This window comes from Numenius arquata, chromosome 1 (genome assembly GCF_964106895.1).
Source record: "Numenius arquata chromosome 1, bNumArq3.hap1.1, whole genome shotgun sequence".
NCBI lineage: Eukaryota > Metazoa > Chordata > Aves > Charadriiformes > Scolopacidae > Numenius > Numenius arquata.
Genome location: NC_133576.1, coordinates 16,212,670 through 16,234,061, shown reverse-complemented (window position 1 = coordinate 16,234,061; position 21,392 = coordinate 16,212,670). Strand labels below are relative to the sequence as shown.

Below are 21,392 nucleotides of genomic sequence, written 5' to 3'. Positions count from 1 at the left end.
GCGACTGTCCCCTCCCGACGGCTGAGTAACTTCACACCAGTGGCAATTTGTCTTGGCATTTTGGATGAGGAGGGGCCTTGCTGCCCTTGCTCTGGGTGTCCACCCGGCCTGCCTGGCCCCTGTGTGTGCTGCTCCCAGCCTCAGCTGCCGGGATGGTCTGGTGGCAGGGCCAAAGGGTGGAGGCCAGGCAGGATTACTGTAATGTATTAGTGCTCCTGGAATGGTTTCCCATCAAATGGATTGAATTTTTGGGGTCTTCCTTGAGTTCTCCCCTGAGTATAAGACATTATTTCCAGCCTCCGTCCCTCTGTGCCTGAAGTTGCATGTACTCTTTCCTTACCTGCCAACATTCGTATTCCCATTGATATACTCATTAGAAACAGTCAGTTTAAATTGAGCATGAATTTTAAACACTGTTATAATCTCTTTAGATTCCCTTTTGTTGTAAAGTTTCTGTTTTCTTTCAAGGACTCTCATACAAATACAGATCAATGGTGTCCCTTTAAAAAGATAGAGCAAAATTAGCATTAATGATTGCACCTGTAGGGGAGAGGGGTGTGAGAGCAAACCAGGAGGCAGAACTGATAAAAGGCTGTTATGAGCACTCGCCTGCCCTGAAAAGGGGGGTGTTAAGCTTCCTAGGCTAGAAGTGAAGATGAGGTGAGAAGAGAAGTGAAGTTGAAAATGGAGTCTCCACAGTGTGAGCAGAGGATCACAAAGGTCTCTCTAGCTGAAATTCTGAGGTGCTTTGAACATCCTATAAGCGAGGAGCAAGCCTGGGCTGTCTGCTTTCAGTGTTGCCGTAAAATGGAGCAGCTGGCTACGGGTCTGTACCCACCGCTCCATTCTGTGTTCATAAAAGGTCCTGGAAGCATCTTTATCCATGCTGATGGTACTGCTTCTTTCAAGGTGTATCACAAGTCTGGTAAGAGCACAGGTAGCTGTGGATGCCAAGGGCTGTTCCTGTAGCAGGCTAAAATGCGGGGGCAAAGTGGGGAAACTTTTTTTCATGCCTTCCCCCCCCTTCTCTCTCTGTATGTTGTCATGAAGCTATGCTGCTGCCTATGTTTCATTACAAAGGACTAGATGAGTGGTAATACAGATGTGCAGTCTGCTAATTTTTCTAATAATGCTCTAGAGAGTCATTTGGTTTTAGTGAATAACTGGGATGAAAGTTTGTACCACTTAAATTATTAGAAAAAAAAATAGTCTGAGGCTTTATTATATGTCCTGCTCTGTTCATCTTCCAATGTATGGTTCCTTTGTTATAGTAACTCTCATAATGTGTCTATGATTGACAGTTTCCTTTTTTTGTCACTATGTGTAGCCAGCAAGTGGCAACAAGCTTTGTCTTATGCACTGCTTAATTGCACTGCTGCAGAGGTCAATGCTAGGCTGACTCTTCAGGGACAAGAACAGGTAATAAAGTATGAAGACAAATGTCTGGTGCCATCCTTATTATTAGATATGCCTATTAGCAAACCAAAAAAAAAAAAAGTACCCAGCAGCCATTAGTTTGGGGCTAATGCTCATAATAAGAAGAGTATTCTCTGTTGCTTTCCAGTAGTCCCCCAATATAGACCTACTTTCCCCAGGTAGGACTGGCCTTAGTCAGAGGGGTTTGTTTCTCCATTACTAGGAATTCTTCAAGTTTCTCTCTTTTGGCAGGGATTCTAAAAGCTGTTTTTCAACACCGATGCAGTTATCTTTCTCCCCATCCCCTCTTTTTTCCCTTTCAGATGTTGGCAGCATTCAGCAGTCAGAGGACAAGGTAAGCCTGTGTCTTCACCTTTGTATGTGTGAAGATATAATCCTGTTGTAGTAGAAGGCCAGCTCAGGAGATGCAGATATCTTTGGAAACTATTAAGGTGCTTAAATTTGATGTTCCCTGTGAGAGTGACTCTGTCCCCTGCAATGTGGAAAATGAAACAAAATGCTAGGACTGAACTCCAGTAAGACAATGGGTCTGGGAAACAATGTACACAGATGCTGCCTACTGTGGAATAGCCCACAGTCTTTTTGTCTTAATAACAGGTAACTTAGAGGTGCTAGATTAATGGCTAGGTGCCATTTAAAATTTTTAAAGCAGCTTGTCTGGGGAGTATCTCAGGCTACATGATGAGCATCTAGCTGCCTTTTGGGCCCGTGGCTGGGAAGTGGGAACTGTGAAGTTCTCCACAACTCTTTATGCTGCATTGCTTCCTTGGTCTCTGTTTGCAGCTGCTGGAGTACTTGGGAGTGGTGATCTATGAAGCCCTGGACTGGGGAATTGACAGCCAAGTGGAGCGAGAACTGAGTCATCCCTTGGAGAAACTGCTGTGCCTCATGTTGAAACTGGATGATGAGGCAATGAAACCAGCAGTCACCCTGCAGGATGTTATCAAGGTTTCTTTCTGCCCGCTTAGTAAATATAGCAGCTTTAGAGGAGTTGATGGAACAGTGTTGTGAACCAAGGGGCAAGACCATTTCCAGGAAAAAGCTGGGTAGCTTGTTGGAGGACATAGAGGGAGCATGTGGCTTTCCCATCAGAGGGAAAAAGCAAAACCATCTTAGGTGTATGCAAGTGCCTGTGAAAAAGAATTAAGAAGGAAGACTGAGCATGGCTCTCAGCTTTGTCTACAAAGTCCTTCTGTACATAGTCTCCAAACTGGATACCTACAAGACTATGGACATTGAAAACGGTCACTTGTCTATAGTATTCAGTTTCTGCAAGAGCTGGGATTTAAATGTCTCATAGATTCATAGATTGGTCCAGGCCGGAAGGGACCTCCAAAGGTCATCTAGTCCGACCTCCCCGCAGTCAGCAGGGACACCCCCAACTAGACCAGGTTGCCTAGGGCCTCGTCGAGCTTCACCTTGAATATCTCAAGGGAAGAACTCAACTCAAATATTTTCCTTTCAACCATAATTGAAAGGTATGAGAAGCTTCCCATCCTTCAGTCTGATCAGGGTAGGAGAAGAGGGCAGGAAAAGTGACTCCACCTGCTGTGTTTTGTTGTGCTTTGTCTGCACTGGAGGCTTCCCCTTCCAGGTACTTATTTCCAAGCACACGTTATGGAGAATGAGATATATAAATTACACAACTACTTACATTATTGTACGTATAAGGTTGGACATCTTGCTTCTTTGTTCCTCTTCATCTGCAATAGAAAAAAAAATAGATAGAAAGGAGCTAGAAGGAAGATGTTTTTTAACCATGGATTGAGAAAACTGAATCTTGCTTTATTCCATCCTACTGTGTTTTTTCATTTCAAGAGCTCTTTTAAATAGCTGGACTTCTTTCAGGCCTGTGAGGAGCACTTGTCCAGGCCTTCTGAGGCTACCAGCCATTATGAAGTGACCTGTAGGAGTCTCTTTACTGAATATATGGAATTTCAGAAGCTTGTGACCTTTATCAAGACCTCCGAAGAGGTACATTTAGGATCACTCCTTAGCTGCTATTCCTTCTGCCTTCACACATTCACCTAGTTCTAAAGTAACCTTCCCATTGCACTAGAAATGGAGTACTAGCTGAAGGTCTGCTTTCATGTGAAAGGCTACTCTCTTTGCACCACACTAGTAACTTTTGAAGGTTTGAGTGTTTGGGGCTCCTGGGCTTTTCAGATTAAAATTAGTCATTTATACTGGATAGATAGGAAATCACGGAACAGTGCAAGGAAATGACCTGATGTGCTTGCCTCTCAGAGTCTGAGAAAAATGGAGGTGGAAGATTTGGTGGAAAATCCCTTTCAGAAGAAGGAAAAACACCAGGTAAGGGATTTAATTCCTTCATTATGAGGGGTTGGGGTTTTTGTCTGCCTTGGCTCTCTGAGGCTTTCCATTGATTCTTCTATGAAAAGTAGTGCTTGAACACAAAAAAAACTTCTTGGGTTGTTCAAGAGCTTAAGTAGTTAAAGACTTGTCCATAAAACAAGCTGGGGAGCGAACTTGAAGTTCAACTATTTCATGTGTTAACCTTATGTGGACATTTATTCTACACAAAGAGTGTCTTTGTGGTTTAACTTAAACCACTTCTAAAAATGAAGTTGGAGGCAGTCTTTGGAATAAGTGTCCACAAGTAGTTACTCAGGCTGTTTCTTCCTGCAAATGAGCCCCGAACTCCAGCTCTTGGCAGGAACTGACACCTGCCAAAAGCAATCTGTTCCTTTCTTGTAGCTGGACTGAAAACTCCCAGATAACTCTTCTGTTGGTGGTAGTACTGGAGTGGACTAGTTCACTCTTATTATGTGGGGTCTGTGCTGGTTCAGGGCTGGAGGGGACTGAAGGCCAGTGGCTCTGTCCATCTTTGTGGTTGTGCAGCTCCAGTAGCTCAAACAAAGAGGCAAAGGAAAGTGAGGTTGGAGATGCCTTCTGCTCACTGCCTTTCTTGTCCTTCCATAGATCTTGGACTGTGTGTTTAGGGTAGAGAAAGCAACTTAATTCCATTCTTTTCAAGGCCCTACACATTCAGGGCTCGGTCAGAAACAAATAGCTCTTCTGGCTGGAGCTCTGCCCAGCATAAACAAATGCACTGTAGTCTGGAGTCTGTGGAGACAAACGGCAAGCCCCGGGAGACTTGTGGACTCGCTCCCTTTGTCTAAATAGCACTTGCTTTGAAGCATGCTCAAACTATTCGTATGAAAATGTTTGTGAAATGTGTGTTTGGGCATATTCTCAATTTTGTGATCTATTAAAATAAACTGGCAAGCTATCTCAAACCACAAACTCATCAACTGCTATAGCTCTTTTCTGCAGGGAATACATGAATAAATACATGGGTTTTGCCGTGTGGCCTGAAGGCCAGTGTATTTGGCCTCTGCTCCTTCAGGAGACATGAATTCCAAAAGCAGGATGTCTGTTGCAAATCCTCTGCCTCTAGTTTCCAAGTCCCTAAACACCAGTTGATTGCATTTCTCTGAGAAACTCTTGAGCTTAAAATAAGCTGGCTGCCAACTTCACTGGGATCCTACAGATTAGAGCTGATGCCTTGAGTAGTGCCAAGCAGCCAGTGCTCTCTATGGACAATATTTTTTCACACTGAATGCTACAAAAGAGGCCTTGTGAAACACAGACCACAGCCTGGTGGTGTGCAGGGTTGCACAGTTTCAGCAGAGCTTATCTGTACATGTCACAAGACAATCTTCACCTTGAAATCTAAGCAGTGAGACCTCTTAGGAGCACAGGTGTCTTACCACGCATCCGTTGAACTGAATGCAATGGTTTTGGAGTGTTGTAGCATCTTGTGTTGTATTGCACAGGTGTGGGAAGTTTATGTGGAGTTTGACAATACATGGGATTGCACAAGTAGAATAATTGCAGTGATCCAGTCAGTAAGGAGAGAAAATATGAGTGATAATGATGTCGCCTATATCTGAAAAATGTTTTGGGTGTACAAGTTGCTCTGAAATGGCCAGCTGAAGGCAATTCTTGTCCTGAAAGTAATGTGGCAATGTTACAGTACAGAAGTCTCTCTTCAGGTCATATCTTTCAGTCAAGTTCTGTCACTATGTGAAATATAGTTCTAGAAAGTGCAAATGGCTCAGGCTAATCTTTTTCAAAGGTCTCTAATACTAACCAGTTTGCCCAGAGACTTTTATGTGTTCTCCTACACAATAAATACAGCCTAGGGAATACGGCTAGTATATGGTCATTTGCTGACAGTTCTAGTTTTCTGGAGTTGAGGTATGACTGTACCAAAGCGATCCAACAAAAAAATCCATCTTCTTGAAGAAAGCCATCAGCCAGAGCTTGCAGAAGACACTTCTGATATTATACCAAAATATCTGAAGGGATGAGTTGAGAGAAGACGCTTCATACTGTAAGTGGAAAAGGAAGAGGACTCTAAGTCGGAAGTTTTGTTCTGAGGCAGTTTTCTAAAATGTTTTGCTTCCCTTTCTCTGTTTATAATACAATCACTTGTTCTTACTCAATTTGCCTTTGGGATCCAGATAAGCTGTTGACTTAGCACTTCCATTACAATGTTGTATAAACATGCTATTGAGTTGATTATTTTTTTTCCTGTCTTTAACTTTTTCTGGGTTATACCGCATGCTGAGCATCCTCAGATGTTAATAAAGGAACAGGATGAGCAGATGGCAGAGTTATCAGCTTGTGTCTCCAGGCTGAAACTGCTAATGTACGCTGGTGTGAAGGTTGAAGTATGAGATCCTTTTCTCCTTGTCTTCCTCTTTTGTCTCTGGGCCCTTCAACCCTTGGTTTCTGAAAGTTCAGAGGATTTTAATGGTAAGATTTGGGATTTCATTTCCAGTGTTTCCTAGGGTCCAATAATATGAAAAAAAAAAAACAAACCTCTGGCACCTGGAGCACTTGCGGGAAGTAAGTATTCAAGAAAATGGTTCTAGCTACCTGGCAGCAGCAGATATGTTTTGCTAAAGTATGTTCATAAAGTTAATGACAAAATTTGGGAATGAACCTGGTGAGCCAGCTCCCAGATCCCTCATTGTAAATTAACTTCTGCAAAGAGAAGCTATTCTCTGTTCTGGTACTGTGCCCTGATTTGCAAATGAGTTGAAGGGGATGTTAAGGACACACTTCTGTGTTTCTGAATGACTTCAGTTGCTAAGTGTACCCTATTACATGGAGGGATGGAACGCTGCTCTGTGCGTTTTAGCCAGCTGTTGATTTGGCCCTTGCTGGTTTCTCCTAGGCATCCTTGTGGCCCAGTGTCATCCTTGAACTGCAGAATGGTGTGAGGCTGCGCAAGGCCACTGAGCGACCGCAGCATCGCATGCCTCCAAAAGAAAGTATCCGCTCTCCCTATGAATTACTTTTGGATGATATTCAGCACAAGAGGTACACCCTTCGGAAGGTGAGTGACTAGAGTCAATGAACAACTCTGAAACCACTTGTTCCACTCCATTTCTAAGCAATATTTGTTGAGATGTCTTCTCCAAAAGCCTGTCTTTCTCAAAGGTAGTTCCAAGTCCAGAAGCAGCTGGATCTCCCTCTCAGCTGCAGCTCAACATTAGATCACCCCGTTTGTCCACCCAAGTACTTCATTCCCAGTAACATTTTAATTCAGGGATAGCAACACTTTCATGAAGCTGGATGGTAAACTTTTCCCCCCTCCAGGGGTCAGCCACTCCCTTCCCTGGAGCAATTATGCTGCCATGCGACACAACAGTTTCATGAAACTGTCCCTTGCCTGCTTATTCTTTCCGCCTTGGACACGTGTGTCTGCTCAGGCTCCTTGAGCTGAGCCGTGCCTGGCAGCTCTTGCTAGTTTCCTTGACTTCCTGGATGTTATGGGATGTGTGCAAGTGCAAAAGCACTTTTGAGCAAGTCCTTTGCTCAGGTTCAGGCAGAGGCCTCTGGGCAGTGTACATGAGCTACTGCTACTGTACATGAGCAGTTTAGTCAGGGTAAAAAAAGTTGAGGCCCTTCCAGGGGCAGCTGCTGCGCTGACTCAAGTGGTAGGGGCTTCCAACAACATGGATGGTTGGTGAAGACGACCAGATACAAAAGTGTCTGGGGTGCCTCTAAAGGCTTGTGATGCTGTTCGCTTGCTGCAGCTTGAGCTGGGAATGATGAGCAGATCTAAAACATTGGCATAAGGCTTTGTGGCATTGGCGTGCTTTGCAAACAGACATCTTGGCAGAAGATGAGACACAACTCTACTTGTAATAAAGTGATATTTTAAAAAGTGGAAACTTTGCATACCACACTAGACATCATCCTTTTCTCTCGTTGGTGCTGCTAGAGTGCAGGGGGGTTTAAAAGCCTCAGCTAAAACATGCACCTTTATAAAACCCGAGCTCTTGCTTTTCTTGACTGTGGCTTCAGCCTTCAGATAAGACTCAGACATTTCTCTGAACATGACATCTTGACTGTGGAGAGGAGACAATACATCGTAACTACTTGTGTTCCTTACAATGTGCTGTTTGTCAATGAACTGTGCAGTACAGAACTGTAACTCAAGGTGGCAGAATGAACCGGGTCTTGATTTTATTTTTTTTACATATTTTTTTTCTGTGGTCAACGAGAAGCACAAACATGTTTGAAGAGGAGTAGTCAGAAATGCTAGAAGAAAGCATAAAGTGCTACTGCTCAGGTTTTTGTGAAGGCTCTTAAACGAGGATTTCCCCATCTGCAAAGCTATTTTAAAGCTTTGCTAGGAAACAGTGGTCTAATTTGCAAATGAATGATAGCACAGCTAGTGTGGGAAGCGGTAGTGTTGTTCTACCTGCACTCCCACGTGTTCTGAAGCTGTACACACAGGGAAAGTAAATGGCATAGCCTCAAAGTAAGAATAAGTGAACAAGGCAGCTAAAGACATGCATGTGCAACTTGACTTTTTGTCAGTTCTCCCCTGTGCAGCAAGCACAGGGCTTGATGAGGGAGACAGCCTGCCTCACATGAGTACCTGCCCTGCAATTCTATCCTGCTATTGTTGCTAGTTTATATAGGACTGTAAGCCAGTCTCTGGGACTCTAGCTTATGCATACAGCTGCCTGCTGCTACAATTCTTGTTACAGTCTTGTTAACCCATTCAACTACTCTCCTCCCTGGAGCTGAGTTCTCACTGATGAATGTGATGTGACCATGGCTCTTGTCAGGATCATTCCTGACATTAAAAGCTACGTTTTCCCGTTTCCTTAGAGTAGTTCATGAGCTGCTGGGGCTAGAAGGCTGTATGTGTCTTGTGCAAGTCCCAACGGGCTGTGCAGTGCTTCCGATTCCCTCTAGTTTGCCGCAGGCAAATCTGTCTCTACCAAAACCCCACTTAAGTAAATCTCATAATTCTACGCTTCCCTACTTGGTTTTGTTATGCCTTCCCCACCTCTCCCATTCCCAAATTTTGACTTGAGTCATTCACTGTGCCACTAAGGAGGGTGTACCAGGAGGACAGAAAAAACTATTGCTTAAGCATAATTTCTGCTTTTTCAGGTGATCATCCAGCAAAACCACAGGCCCCCTGAAGTTGGTGTAGCTGCTCCCAAGCTTCATCTAAAACCTGTAGGTGACCTGGTGCTGTATCTAATGATAGCAAAACGAGATGATTCTGGAGTGATAGGACAGTTTCTAGGAATATAGAGCTAATGTCTTAGCTACTAGTTTGGATTTGGGAGGGGGATATATTAACCATACTTAACTTTTGGGTAGACCTTTCTGCCAAAACATGGGGCTAGGAAAACGGGAGGTGGCATCTTCATAGGATAAAGGTGATCAAGCTCCCTACTTCCTCTGCTATTTCTTCCATTTGGAACATTTTGTGGTCCTGAAAGTACTCCTGGAGTTCTCAGTTTCAATTTTGAGAATTGCTAAAGTATTTTACTGTGCATTATCTAAAGGTTCTCTCCTGTGTCTCTTATGTGGAAGGTCCAGTGCCTTCTTGAATGAGAGGTACTTGTAAAACAGTGCCATTGCTGAAGTGATTCTGTCACCAGTGGTCTCCTCACTCTATGCACTGGCTCTTTCTGCTTTTTCTGCTTTGCCTGCAGGTGCTGGAAAGGAAGCTGAAAGAGTGTGTGCCATGGGAGGCCAGCTGGCATGAACAGCTCATGGCAGAATTAAAACGACCGCAGAAGCTCCAGTCATCGGCAGCAAGGGAAAATGGGAGCAGGCTCAAAGGTACCTGCTACGAAGTGATCAAGCATGCAAGCGAAGTCAGTGTTGACTAAAAATAATGGATGGCCTATGAAATGAAAGCCTGCTTATCTTTTCCATAGCATGTATAATGCAAGGGAGGAGGGAATACAAATTCTGTGTTGATAGAGGTTGTGTGGCATAAGAATAGTTCCTTCTAGAAAATCTGTTTGTGGCTTAATAAGACTCAAACAATGTTTCAACTTACTCTTTGTTTTAGGGATGTTCACATTTGTCTGTCCACTAAGTGAGAGAACAGGATTTTGACCATCATCTAAACCTAAAAGATTATGTAACTACCAGGACAAAGTCTAGCCCAATCTCAAATTCTGATGTGTGGGTATCAAATTAGTCATTTTTTTGTCACAAAGTATCTTATCTTTTCTGTGTTTTTTGTGGGGCTTTTTATTCCCCCTCTCCCCTGCAGAAATGCTTGTGACACCAAATATTGCCTTGAAATCTCCAAGCAGTAGTTTCTTAACTCTCCAAGATGCCAGTACCAACTTTAAAATTGTCAACACTGCAACACAGCAGCTGGGACCAGGAGTTCAGGTAAGGCTTTAAATGAGAGGGCTCTGGAGAGGCACAAGCTCAGGCATTAGATCTGCACAGGCATATAGCTTGGAACATCAGATTCAAATCCCAGGATGGGCAATCTTGTCTCTCAAAAGTGAACAAATGTGGAACTATTAGGTTCACTGAAGTCCTTTCCTCTACAGAAGCTCGTATCATGTTTAAACACTTCTTTTTGTGGCATGACTGCAGCCTATAGAACCAAGGTCTGCTCTGGTCTCTTAAAATTAGATCCTGCAGAAGTTTTAGTATGCATTACAGTTTGCCCAGTATGAGCCAGAACTATTACCACTCTTTCCTTTCAGTGAGGCATTTGATGCTAGATGTATTGATGTATTTGCATTTCACGTGGTATGTGAGCTTGTGAATGGAAAATTTCATGACTTATTTTGAGGAAGCAACTTTACTGGTGAATTCCCACACTTCCGCCAGTGGAGCAATTTCGGGAGCACTGTTTTTCAATAGACATGATACATAGTCTTTGGGTTCTTTAATTCCTGGCTTGATCATGAAAAGCTTGACTGCTTGGTTCTGGGATTCAGTCTGAGCATATCCAGAAATTCTGTGGAACAGAACTTAAGCCCTGACACATCACGTCTAGCACAGATGCGCTGGCATACAAACAGGAATCTATTTTCTGTAAACATTTCTGTCTGAAATGAAGTTGCTTAACTGAGGAAAACGGATATGAATTAATAAAGGCAGAAAATATTTTCTATATTTGCACAAGTCTGTACTGCTTGTAGGAATGTTCAGCATTTGAGAATCCTGTGGTCGATGTATGACTGCTAAACTAGGAGGACCTTCATATGGAGACTAATATAATCAAATTTGTTTTCTGCTTCTTTCGAGAAGCTAGAAACAATGCTCTTGAGATTCAGCATTGGGTTTGAATTGGGTTAGTGGGGCACAGTCTCTTGAACTGTTCTCCAGTGTTGCTACGTGTGAGCTGGAGCCAAGAAAATGGTCCCAGTGTACTCTGAGTTGTATAGGGAGGGTTTTGTGAAGTTGGTTTCTGAACAGATGAAACTTTGGGACTAGTATCTCTATTGAACTTGAGTGAGAGAACAGATACATTTGAAAATTCACTATCTTGGTTGGAGCTTCCTCATTGTGGGGGGAATTAACTTGCTATTACCTCTTGGAATAGAAAGTTGCTAAATGTGCCACATTGATTTCTCTCTCTGCTCCACTTCTGGCTAAGCATTGAACACTTCTGGTCGATCCTGGGTATCCTGGGTTTTGTTTAGCAGCAGCACTTCTGAGGAAGTAGTCTTGGTGTCTCTTGTATGTAGCTTAAGAACTTCCTGTCCTCTGGTCTACAGAAAACCACTCCCAAGCTGCCTTCCAGCACCTGGCTTGCCTCAAACAGGTCATTGGCAATATCCTGCAACAGCACAGGTCAGTGTACTTCTAGCTGCACATCTAAACCAGGTGACAAAGTAAAGCCAGTGGCCTGCTGGGTTCCCAAAGCCTTAGGTTGGGTTTTCTCCCCACTTTCTCCCTGATCACCTGAAGGCACCCTACAGGAGAAGGTCCAACACTTAGTAATGAGTCTGGGGAGGTGCCCTTAGAAACCATTCCTCAGTAGTTGACTGAAGCTTGTATAGCTCCTGCAGCTTCAAAACAATGATAGCATGTCCCCAAAGGCCTAACTGGAATTCACAGTAAAAGCTAAATGAGTGTTTTGAATGTTCAAGTAGAAACTGCACCACTTGATTTTATTAAACTAAATGGTGCTAATGAAGCCTCATCACTGTCTACTGACAGGCATAATTACTGTAACCTCTGCTTTTTATGATCTAAGCTGGTGGGAGTTGAGGGGGAGAGATGTAAGCCTTGCTACCTTCAGAAGGCAGTGAGCTCTTTAGCGTTCATCTTTTGGGGTGAATACTTAGAAGCTGCCAGCTGGCTTTCTGCACCCTAAAACTCTCTCTTCCTATTCAGGTCTTGCTGCAAATTGTACGTGTCCTCCCATGAGTGCACCCATACTAGGAGACATTAAACATAATGGTTTCCTGAATACTGACCAACAGCAGCTGCCTCCTTACAGAGGAAGGTCCAAATCTTTAGAGAGAGACCTTCAAAGCAAGGAACTTGTAAGTCCAACATGTCAGCTAGAAAGTTTGGTCTGATACATCTGGTAATGACCAGAGCTTGCACCTTGATCCTCGTAAGCATGTTCTGTGGTTTTTATCTTAGGGCATATTGTATATTGATCATAAATTGGAATATTGTTGTCTCCTTGGAGACAGCTTAAGAAAAGATTGGATGCTGTAGTGTCCTTGTAGAGGCTTCCTAGTTTGAATGGTATGAAATAAAGTTCTTCCTCATGAAAGGAAGAAGAGAAAAATATCACTGCATTACTTAAAAGAGTCTGTCAATGCTTCTTCAAGCAGACTGTAGTTGGCAGTGGGATTGTCCTGCTTTCTCCACATTACCTCATTCTTTCTAGATTCTGATCCGTTCACAAACATCCTTTAAGCTGCAGTAAAGGGAGCAAGGGGTTGACAAAATATAGATAGTGATAGCGCAGTATCAGTGACTTCTAAATGTGTGCAGTACTGAAGTCATCAGGCTCTGAATTACTGTTGTGGGAACAATGCTGGGTTTTGTGTACTTCTGTGCAACCTTCCGAATCGTGGCCTCACCCTGTTCTGCCTTGACAAGGTGTGCTGTGCCCTTGCTGCCTCCTTTCCTTCTGCATCGCTCCCTGCCCCACATCCTGGGAGTCTCTAAACTAATTGTATCTCTGTGTGACCTCTTCGTTCAGCAGTGTGGTCGGGGATGCAGGTGGATTGGGCTCCCCACCTGGGGATAAAAGCACTGTTGTCTCTCCTGGTCAACCACCGGACCATAGCTGCCATTTGTGTGGAGCAAGTGGGTCTTGGGAAAGAGAAGACAAGAGCGTTGTGCTGTGGAAAGGGATCCTGTACCTAGGAGCGGCCAGGGTGCCATCTGTCCTGTGGTCTGTACCAAAGGGCAGAATTCCCCAGAGACTGGCTCTGAAGATGATATTAACTACTCTGGTGATCAAGGGACCTGCTTCCCTGATGAGGTGTCAGGAAGCTGCTTGACAACTATAGCAACTACTAAAAGCCTTGTAGTAGTTTCTCTGCTAGTGTTTTTCAAAGAGTCAGCTGGTATTTCCAATCACTGGCAAAAGGTGATTGGCAACCTCCCCAAATACCTGCTTCCTTCAGCTTTCTCTGATGCTTAACTTCTGTCTTTCAATAGGACTGTCCCATTCCTACCAAGTGGTCATCACCAACCATTGCTGAGCTGATTGGAACCAGATATGCAATGATGGTGCTGGAAGGGCAAAGCTTCTTCCAAGGAAGTAGTGATGGTGTCTTTCCAAGAGCAAAGGTATGTTTCCTCTCCTTCTCTTTGTGCTGTCTGGGCCTTTTCAAAAGCTGGCTGGCTTCACGGCCCTCAGCGGTGAACTGCTGAGGTGCTCTCTGCCTCAAGTTACCCTGTTCATACAGCTGATCCAAGTTAGGCCCTAAAAATCTTTTGATACTTGTGTGGTGATGGCTTCTAATCAAGCTTAAGCTATGTAAGTTACCTAGAAAGTAACCCAGCCTTTGCTTGGTATTTCTTGTCTCTTATTTCCATGCTAGGAGTGCTGACTGCCATGACTGTTTGACAGCTCTGAAATCACTAAGTAATTAATTGGGATTTGGTACTGCTAAACAGCGAAGCAAAGGCTCTTAACTCAGGCTCTCACACCTGAATTTTGCTGACTCAAACCACCTTGCTGAGAGGATGCAAATGCTGGGGAGATGAGGGGAATAGGGAGTGACCTGCAGCACAGGACTGTTGGCTGTCCACTCTGCTTAACTGCTGGCTTATTCACCAAGCCTTCCCTTTAGAGGGACTGTTGCAGCCTCTAGAGCAGATCTCATGAGTATAAGCTATTTGCAACACAGATGTGAGGACGTCGGTGCTACTTGGCTTAGGGGTCAGCTTCTTGCCCTTACTTATTTAGCAGTATAGACGGAGCCAAAGGGTTCTCCTAGCAGAGCTATGCTACTTCCACAATCTGTCTGATGCTCCTGAGACTGTATCCATGCATTTTAATCATCTTACTTGCCCACCCTGCTTTAACTTGCCTGCTCTCTGCCTATTCTAAAATGGATGTCTTTGTGTTCTTGCTGCTGAAGTTTTTTTAGCTTTCTCAAGCTCTGCTTCTCAAGATAATATCAATTCTGACTTCCAGCTGTGTATGAATGTGTTCTCTTTTAAAAAGTTCAAGCGACTCATCAGCTTCCTTATGACTCATTTTTTGCTTCAGGATTGGATTCAAATTTGCCCTGACTTAATCTCTTTTGGATTGCTGCAGTCTACCTCAAAGAATGTCTCTCTTATTCCCTCTCTCTTAACTAGCTACTGTTACACTCTTGCACAATACAGCTATTGTTTGCTCAAGAGCCTTTTTTTAAACTCCTGTTGTCTGGCAGCTGCCCCAAACCTCTGCATCTTAAAAACATTGGCCTACAAGTAAGACCTTTTTTTGCCTTTTTAGCTTTTAATTCCTGTGTCTTTGCTATCCTTTATTGGACCTCTGTTATTGTATGTGGATCTAAAGCCTTTAGAAGGTTGGTTTATGTGCTTGCTCTTTGGCAGGCAGTGGATACTGTTGGTACAAAGATATTTCCCATTGGCATTCACAAGTAACTTTCCTTTCCACAGATCTGTTTCAGCTGCCATAAGCAGATGTTTCTTAAGTGGCCTTACAGCTGTTACCTCTGCAGCAGGTGAGCTGGTACGAAAGGACTGAATGCGGAGGGAGAAAAGAGTAAAAGAACAGTACTGACAATACTTGGTATTCAACAGTTGTTGCACTGGATAGGAACAGGTTGCTGAGCCCTTCAGTTTTGTTTTACTACACAAGCCAGGCTGAAGTGTCTACAGCTGCAGAGGATGTGGAAAAACTTGCCTCTGAAGTGGTATCTCAATTTTAGTATTAAGCTAGCAATAACCAAATTTACTGTGCAAGTATTAGATTCAATTTCTCTCAGAGATCACTCTCTGCATTTTGCAGTAAAGGCTGGATTTAACTTCAGTCAAGAGCTCGAAGAGGTTCTGGGAGAGGCTCTTCACCAGAATCTTCTGTTGAGGACTGGAAAAGTGAACTCCAGATCCTGTGTCAGGGAAAGGAGTTGGACCTACTTGTATCCATTTATTTGTCAGAGGTTTTCTGCTCATGAGAGAGGAAAAGATTTACTTCAGGCTCAGTAAGGCTCACTTAAATCTATTTGAAGCAGTGGTGAAGCACTGAATTGGTTACAAGCAACAAGTAAACAACTACTGGGAATTGGGTAACTGTCTTGTGGTAGTGCTGGGTGAAAAATAATGGGCATTAGCAGATAAAGCCTTCAAGCTATGAATGTTGACACATTTCAGATGGTCTAAACTAGCATAAATAAGAGGGCTAGCAAACTGGCTTCTAAGCTTGCTCTCTGTGCCATCGAGTGATTGTGCCACAATCGCAAATTAAAACTTGCTTGGGAAAGTCACCCTTAGCTGCAATATTGAGCTTTACTCAAATGATAATACTGGGAACTTTTTTCTCTTAGTGTTGTCTGCTGCAACTGCTGCATCAAGGCAAGTCTAGTCTTTAAAACAGCATATGGGTTATTTTCACATTTTATGTTTTCCCTGCACCTCACCCAGTCATAGGAAGCTTTCTTTCACCCCACTGATACCTCAAATCTACCCTCTAGCTTGTTGCTAAGAAAATAGAAGAGGGAATATTACAAGGTGCAAAAGGAGTCAGGGTGCCACAGAGATCTCTTGTCATACTCAGTTAAAACAACCCTGGTTCCTTTCTTTCATCCTATATAAAGTGGTTGGGATTATTCTGGGCTCTATTTATACAAGGGTCAGGAAGTTCACTGCATTAATGTCTATCTTCTAAGTGCACCAGTAAATCAATTGCATGCCATGCAAATTTTCCTGCTAAGAAGGAGGATGTATTTCCCTGAGAACTCAGATGACTTGTGTTGTGATTCTAGATGTCCATGCCCTTCAGAACATGTGTACATCTCCCACTTCACTTCTTAAAACTTTTGAAACTCTCCAGAGAGGAGGACCCTGCCGCTCAAGAGCAGAAGAGCTCAGAGTTGCTGCATGAAATAGAGCACTGGGAATGTTTTGGGTAAGCTGGGACATAGATGTTCTGGGTTTTTTACCTTGAAATATGTTAACCAGTTACTTGTATATGCAAGTCTACAAACATGCAGACAACAGTATGTAGTATTATGCTGGTCAGCTGAATGTTATGTTGAATGACTGGTTTAGCCACTGGTCTAATGAGTCTAGCGTTCTCTGGAAGTATTGTGGATTTTAGATGAACAAAAGTGAGCACATGTAGGTGCTCTGGAATCTATTTTGCTTTTTAGCTATCTGATTTCTGACATGGATTCAGAAGTGTCCCTATTAGCCCAGACATAGAAGGTTCCTTGTGACAGCTTAATTTATATGAGAATTTCCAGCCCCATTATATTCTGTCTCCCACAGCTCAGAATCTGTCACTACAACCCAGGAGTATCCCCTTTATATCTAGAAATAAAATATGCTAATGGTCTCAGGTATAACTGACTGAAGAGTAATGCACAAATGGTATCTCAGTCCCTCCACACACACAGAGACACCCTTTCCTTTTTGCCCTCAGAAAGGGAACTATTTTAAAAAGAGTTCTGGGTGGAAAAGACAGACCTTGTGCATATAAGTGCAGTATCTAAGACTCCACACATACATTATCTGTTCTCTTCTTTCAAAATCAGTTATATATTCCACTGGGGGAACAGGTATCTTTTATCTCTGAAACCCTTCTTTAATGTAGCCAAAATAAAGTCAATGCAATTTTCAAAGGCTTGTACTACAGTTGCCACAAATCAGGGACAGTGTTCACTACTGAAGTTAACTATGTGGGGCAGTGGTTTGGTCTGTCTCACAATACAGGTGCTGCAGAAGAGGTCTGAGTGGCTGCATTGCTGCTGTACTTCAGGAAGGCAAAAAAAAATAGTCCTACAGCATAAGGGTGCAGCCATAGCCTTGGATCAACCACAGATATCCATTAGCCCTTTGGCTGACATACTGTCAATAGAGAGAAGGTGTCAGTAAGTGAAGCTCTCCTGCTGCTTAGCTTTCCTAAGTGGAGCTGACAACTCTGCTGAACTCATGCATTTAGCTAAATCACTTAGCAGTGTTGGATCATGCGTGGAGGAAGGGTGGAAGAGCAATGTACCTTCTAACAGAAACCTGGGTCAGCTTTCCTGCTTTTCTTTTTCCCTCTCCCACTCCAGTGTACCCGTTATTTTGGAACCCCATTGCCTAGCACAGCCCCTGTGCTGTTACACAGGGACCATGGCAGACTGGCCGACTGCAGACATCTGTATGCGATGTGAGCGGTATCTGTTGAACATGGCTTCCAGTAAACAGCAGAGCATCCCTCTCAGGAGAATTTCCTGGCCTTGAACCAAACTGGAATGACTCTACCATACATTTCTCCTGTCACTTGTTCCGTACCTGAAGTAAACAAAAAGCTTTATACACCTACAAAGACCTATAAAGGCCTGAATAAAAGACCTCCCTGCTGATTAGTCTAAGCAGGAAGCACAGATAGTATTTATGTATTGTGAAGTATTATAAAGCATCGTGGTTTTTAGAACTGTTTTAATTCTTGTATGTGTCTTTGGGAAAAATAAATGTTGAAGCACTATCACACCTCTAGCATTTCCTCCTTTGCACCTGCAGTTGTCATTGTTCTGTGGCACTGTTTCCATTCATTGCTGAGCAGACCTCACCCAATGTAATGAGTACAGGGAAACTTTTATCCTAAAACGTCTGTTCCTGAGAGGCTTGGGAAGCGGAGCTCTCAGGTGATCACATCACCATTTATTTTGCAAACATTTAATGCCTTCCTGTGAGCTCACTAAAAAGCACTTAAAATTCACTGCTCTGATGCATGTAACACTGTACCTATGGCTGTCAGGCAGCCTGCTAAGTCTGCTCGCTTAGGAAGCTACGTATTGATTTGGTTTTTGTCTATGCACATTCAGTGCTTTGCTACCAGAGCACTTTGGTGCGTGTCACTGAAATACCCACTCTGTCTCAATGCCATCATCATCTGAGGGACAGGTGGTTGTTCTCAAGAGACTCTTGCTCTTTTTATTGGCCTTAAGCTTTGCCTGAAGCTAAACTGGACTATTACAACATATGACATCCTAGAAAAATAAAGAACACTTGGGTAAATTCTTTGTGTGGATAAAACCAAAAATTGGGTGTTTGATAGTGTCTCTTTCTCCCCAGGAATTGCCTGTATGGAAGGGGTGTAGGTGCTCTGATTGAATTCTCCCTGCTGTGTTTTGCAGGGCTTGGATAGACAGTATTGAAGGATACAATGGACTTGTAGATGGAATGAGTCGTGCTGAAAAAAATAATGACTGGGAAAGGCCAGTTCTTCTAGATAGAGGAGAAGGGAAGACAGACATGTCTAAGCTGAGCCCCAAGGTTCACATCCAAACTGCCAGAAGGGTCAATACCTCCAGCTGACTTGTGCTGGCCTAACTCTGCTTCCTCCAAACTGCCTGTCTGCAAGCTGATGCCTACTTGCAGGTTTGGGCAAGCTCTGCAAGTAAATGAATGTGGGGAAGCTGGAGCTTGTGCTTCCTTTTGGAGCAAGTTCAAGTGTTCCTCTTCCTTCAGTCAATTAGGAGGGGTGCAGTCTGCCTGCCCAGGTCCTCTCCTGCATGTGCTAATAGCTGGTGCTGCTGGGAGGCACATCTATACCAGGCAGGTGGGCTCATTGCAGGCTGCAGGAAATGGCAGCCAAGCCACAGCTGTGCTTGCTGGCAGGATGGGCACAGTGTGGGGCCGGGGGACATGAGGTGCTCTTGGACGCTTGCTGAGTGAGGTAGTTTAGATGTAGAAATGAGCTGAGGTCAGCTTGTTTTAGTTAATGTGCAAGCCCAAAATGTTTCTCAGACCCTGGGTGCAGTGATATGGAGAAAAGGTACCTGTATGGCACTGAAGTAGGCTTCAGTTTAGCTGGAGAGTGAAGGTGGTTCTAGGTTCTGCCTCTTGCACATCTGCTGTGGTGACACATGGGCTCTTTTTACTGGCTTCCCCTTTTCCTACCTTACCTGGGAGCCATGGAGTGCGGGGGTGAAGCAGGCACAGGCAGCCTGAAGCCAGGGTGCAGAATGGGAGATTCCCGTGTGGAACAGATCTGGCACCAAGAGCAGCACTTTCCAGGGATGGTGAAGTGACTGTTCAAAACCTACTCTGTTCAGGTGATGGGTTGGAGGAAAGTCTTCCCTCTGCAAGCACATGGCAGGACTTGATCTGTCTTTTGCTTGTTTCTCTCATCATAGGGACCGGAGCCTTCCATGCTTAGAGTCAACAGATTGTAGTTATTAGCGGTGTGATCGGGTCAAACTTGCTGTTGGACGTGGGGTATTCTCCCACCACCACAGAAAGCAGCCCACCTCCAGGCTCTGGCACTGGGTCCCTTCACCTAGCCCCTCAACCCTTAAACCACAGCTGCAGTCTTTAGTCCTACCCCACTAGTGAATCATGACTGAAAAATGGGAAAAGGAGTCTAATTATCACTACTGGTAGTGGCAGGAGCCCAGACCGGGGCACTGGGTGCAGAGGAGGGAGATCTGTCTGGGCGAGTTTACTTTCATCTTGTTTCCTCCCCGGGTCAGCTCTGTGCCAGCTGCTCCTTGAAGCCAGCAAGGTGCGGCCAGGGACACTGTTCTTTTCGGCACCGGGGCCTCTGAGGAGTGACCCTCCGAGCGGCTCACCCCAGCCAGGAGGTACTGAGGCGACGAAGCCCCGCGCCTCGCCCTCACGCCTGCCAGCAAAGGCAGGGCCCTCTCACCCGGCCCGGGGAGGCAGCCTGAGGTAGGGGCCTCGCCCGCCCGGCCTAACGGCTCCCGCCGGTTCCAACGGCTCCCGCGGGCTCTGCGCCCGGCAGCCAACCGCCGCCTCGCCCCGCCGCTCCGGCAGGGGGCAGCCACGGGCCGCGCTGCCCGCCGAGGGCCGGGGTCGGGGGCTGGGGTGGGCCGCGGGGTCCGGCGGGCCCCGGGAAGGCGGCGGGGCGTTAGGCGGGCGGGCGCAGGTGGAGGTGCGGGGTTACCCCCAGCCCGCCTGGCGGTGCTGAGTTACGGGCTTCATTGCTGCCCAGGCCCCGTCCTTAGCCACTTCTGGGAAATAAAAGATATTTTTACCATCTTTTTTTTTTTCTTTTTCTTTTTTTTTTTTTTTCTGTCCCACCACACTTCCCTGAGCCCTGATCCGGGGAAGGTCCCAGCGGCCATTTCCCATAGCAACTTTCCAGTATTTGAAGAGGGCCTACAAGAAAGCTGGAGAGAGACTTTTTACAAGGGCACGTAGTGATAGGATGAGGGGTGATGGCTTTAAACTGGAAGAAGGTAGATTTAGATGAGATACCAGGAAGAAATTTTTCACTATGAGGCACTGGAACAGGTTGCCCAGGGAAGTTGTGGATGCTCCATCCCTGGAAGAGTTCAAGTCCAGGCTGGATGAGGCTTTGAGCAACCTGCTCTAGTGGGAGGTGTCCCTGCCCATGGAACTAGGTGATCTTTAAGATCCCTTCCAACCCGATCCATTCTAAGATTCTATGACTGTGGTGGGGAGCCAAGTGGTGGCTGGGTTGAGGCGGAAAGTGAGGGTGCGTGGGCCAAAGAGAGCTGGGACAGAGACACAGCAAACCAGAAGGGAGGTGTTGGGTGGAGGTGAGAAGCAGGAGAGGCCAGACTGCAGTAACCTGGTGTGGCTGTCCAAGTTGTTTGGTGTTTGGTGCTTGGAGCCAGCTGGGAAAACATGCTCCTGTAGAAAGTAGGCGCAGAGCTACTTGGATAACCTCACCCAGGGCGCCACTGCCAGCAGCTTCTTATTCAGGTGAACGGTGGTTTTGAGTGGTGTTCCACCATACATCCGATTCAGTTTGGCTTAATGTTTTTTTCTTTTGTTGTAAAGGGTAAACATAAGGGCATGATATTTTACGCATGAAATAAAACTCTACATGTGGTGTTGGGCAGGATTAGATTTAAAAACTGGGGGGGCAAATTGGGGAAATGGTCTGGAAGAAACAGGAGGCAGCTGAATCAGGATAAGTGGAAGGTCATATACTTGAGCAGCAACGTGAACTCCCCAGGTACAGAGGAGGGAGTAATGGGAGAAAAAGGATCAAAAGC

General features: G+C 44.8%; 1 protein-coding gene across 1 annotated transcript; it reads left to right on the top strand.

The window, feature by feature from the left end:
• The first annotated feature begins 684 nt into the window (after positions 1 to 684).
• On the top strand, positions 685 to 17,643 carry LOC141471360 (protein spire homolog 1-like). The gene is given in 16 exon segments (XM_074157869.1): positions 685 to 925; positions 1,740 to 1,771; positions 2,221 to 2,385; positions 3,286 to 3,411; positions 3,685 to 3,750; positions 6,611 to 6,808; positions 8,887 to 8,955; positions 9,441 to 9,570; positions 10,013 to 10,137; positions 11,484 to 11,559; positions 12,106 to 12,257; positions 13,396 to 13,527; positions 14,854 to 14,918; positions 15,741 to 15,768; positions 16,179 to 16,321; positions 17,472 to 17,643. Coding segments are annotated over 16 exon segments (1,920 nt in total).
• The last annotated feature ends 3,749 nt before the right edge of the window (positions 17,644 to 21,392 follow it).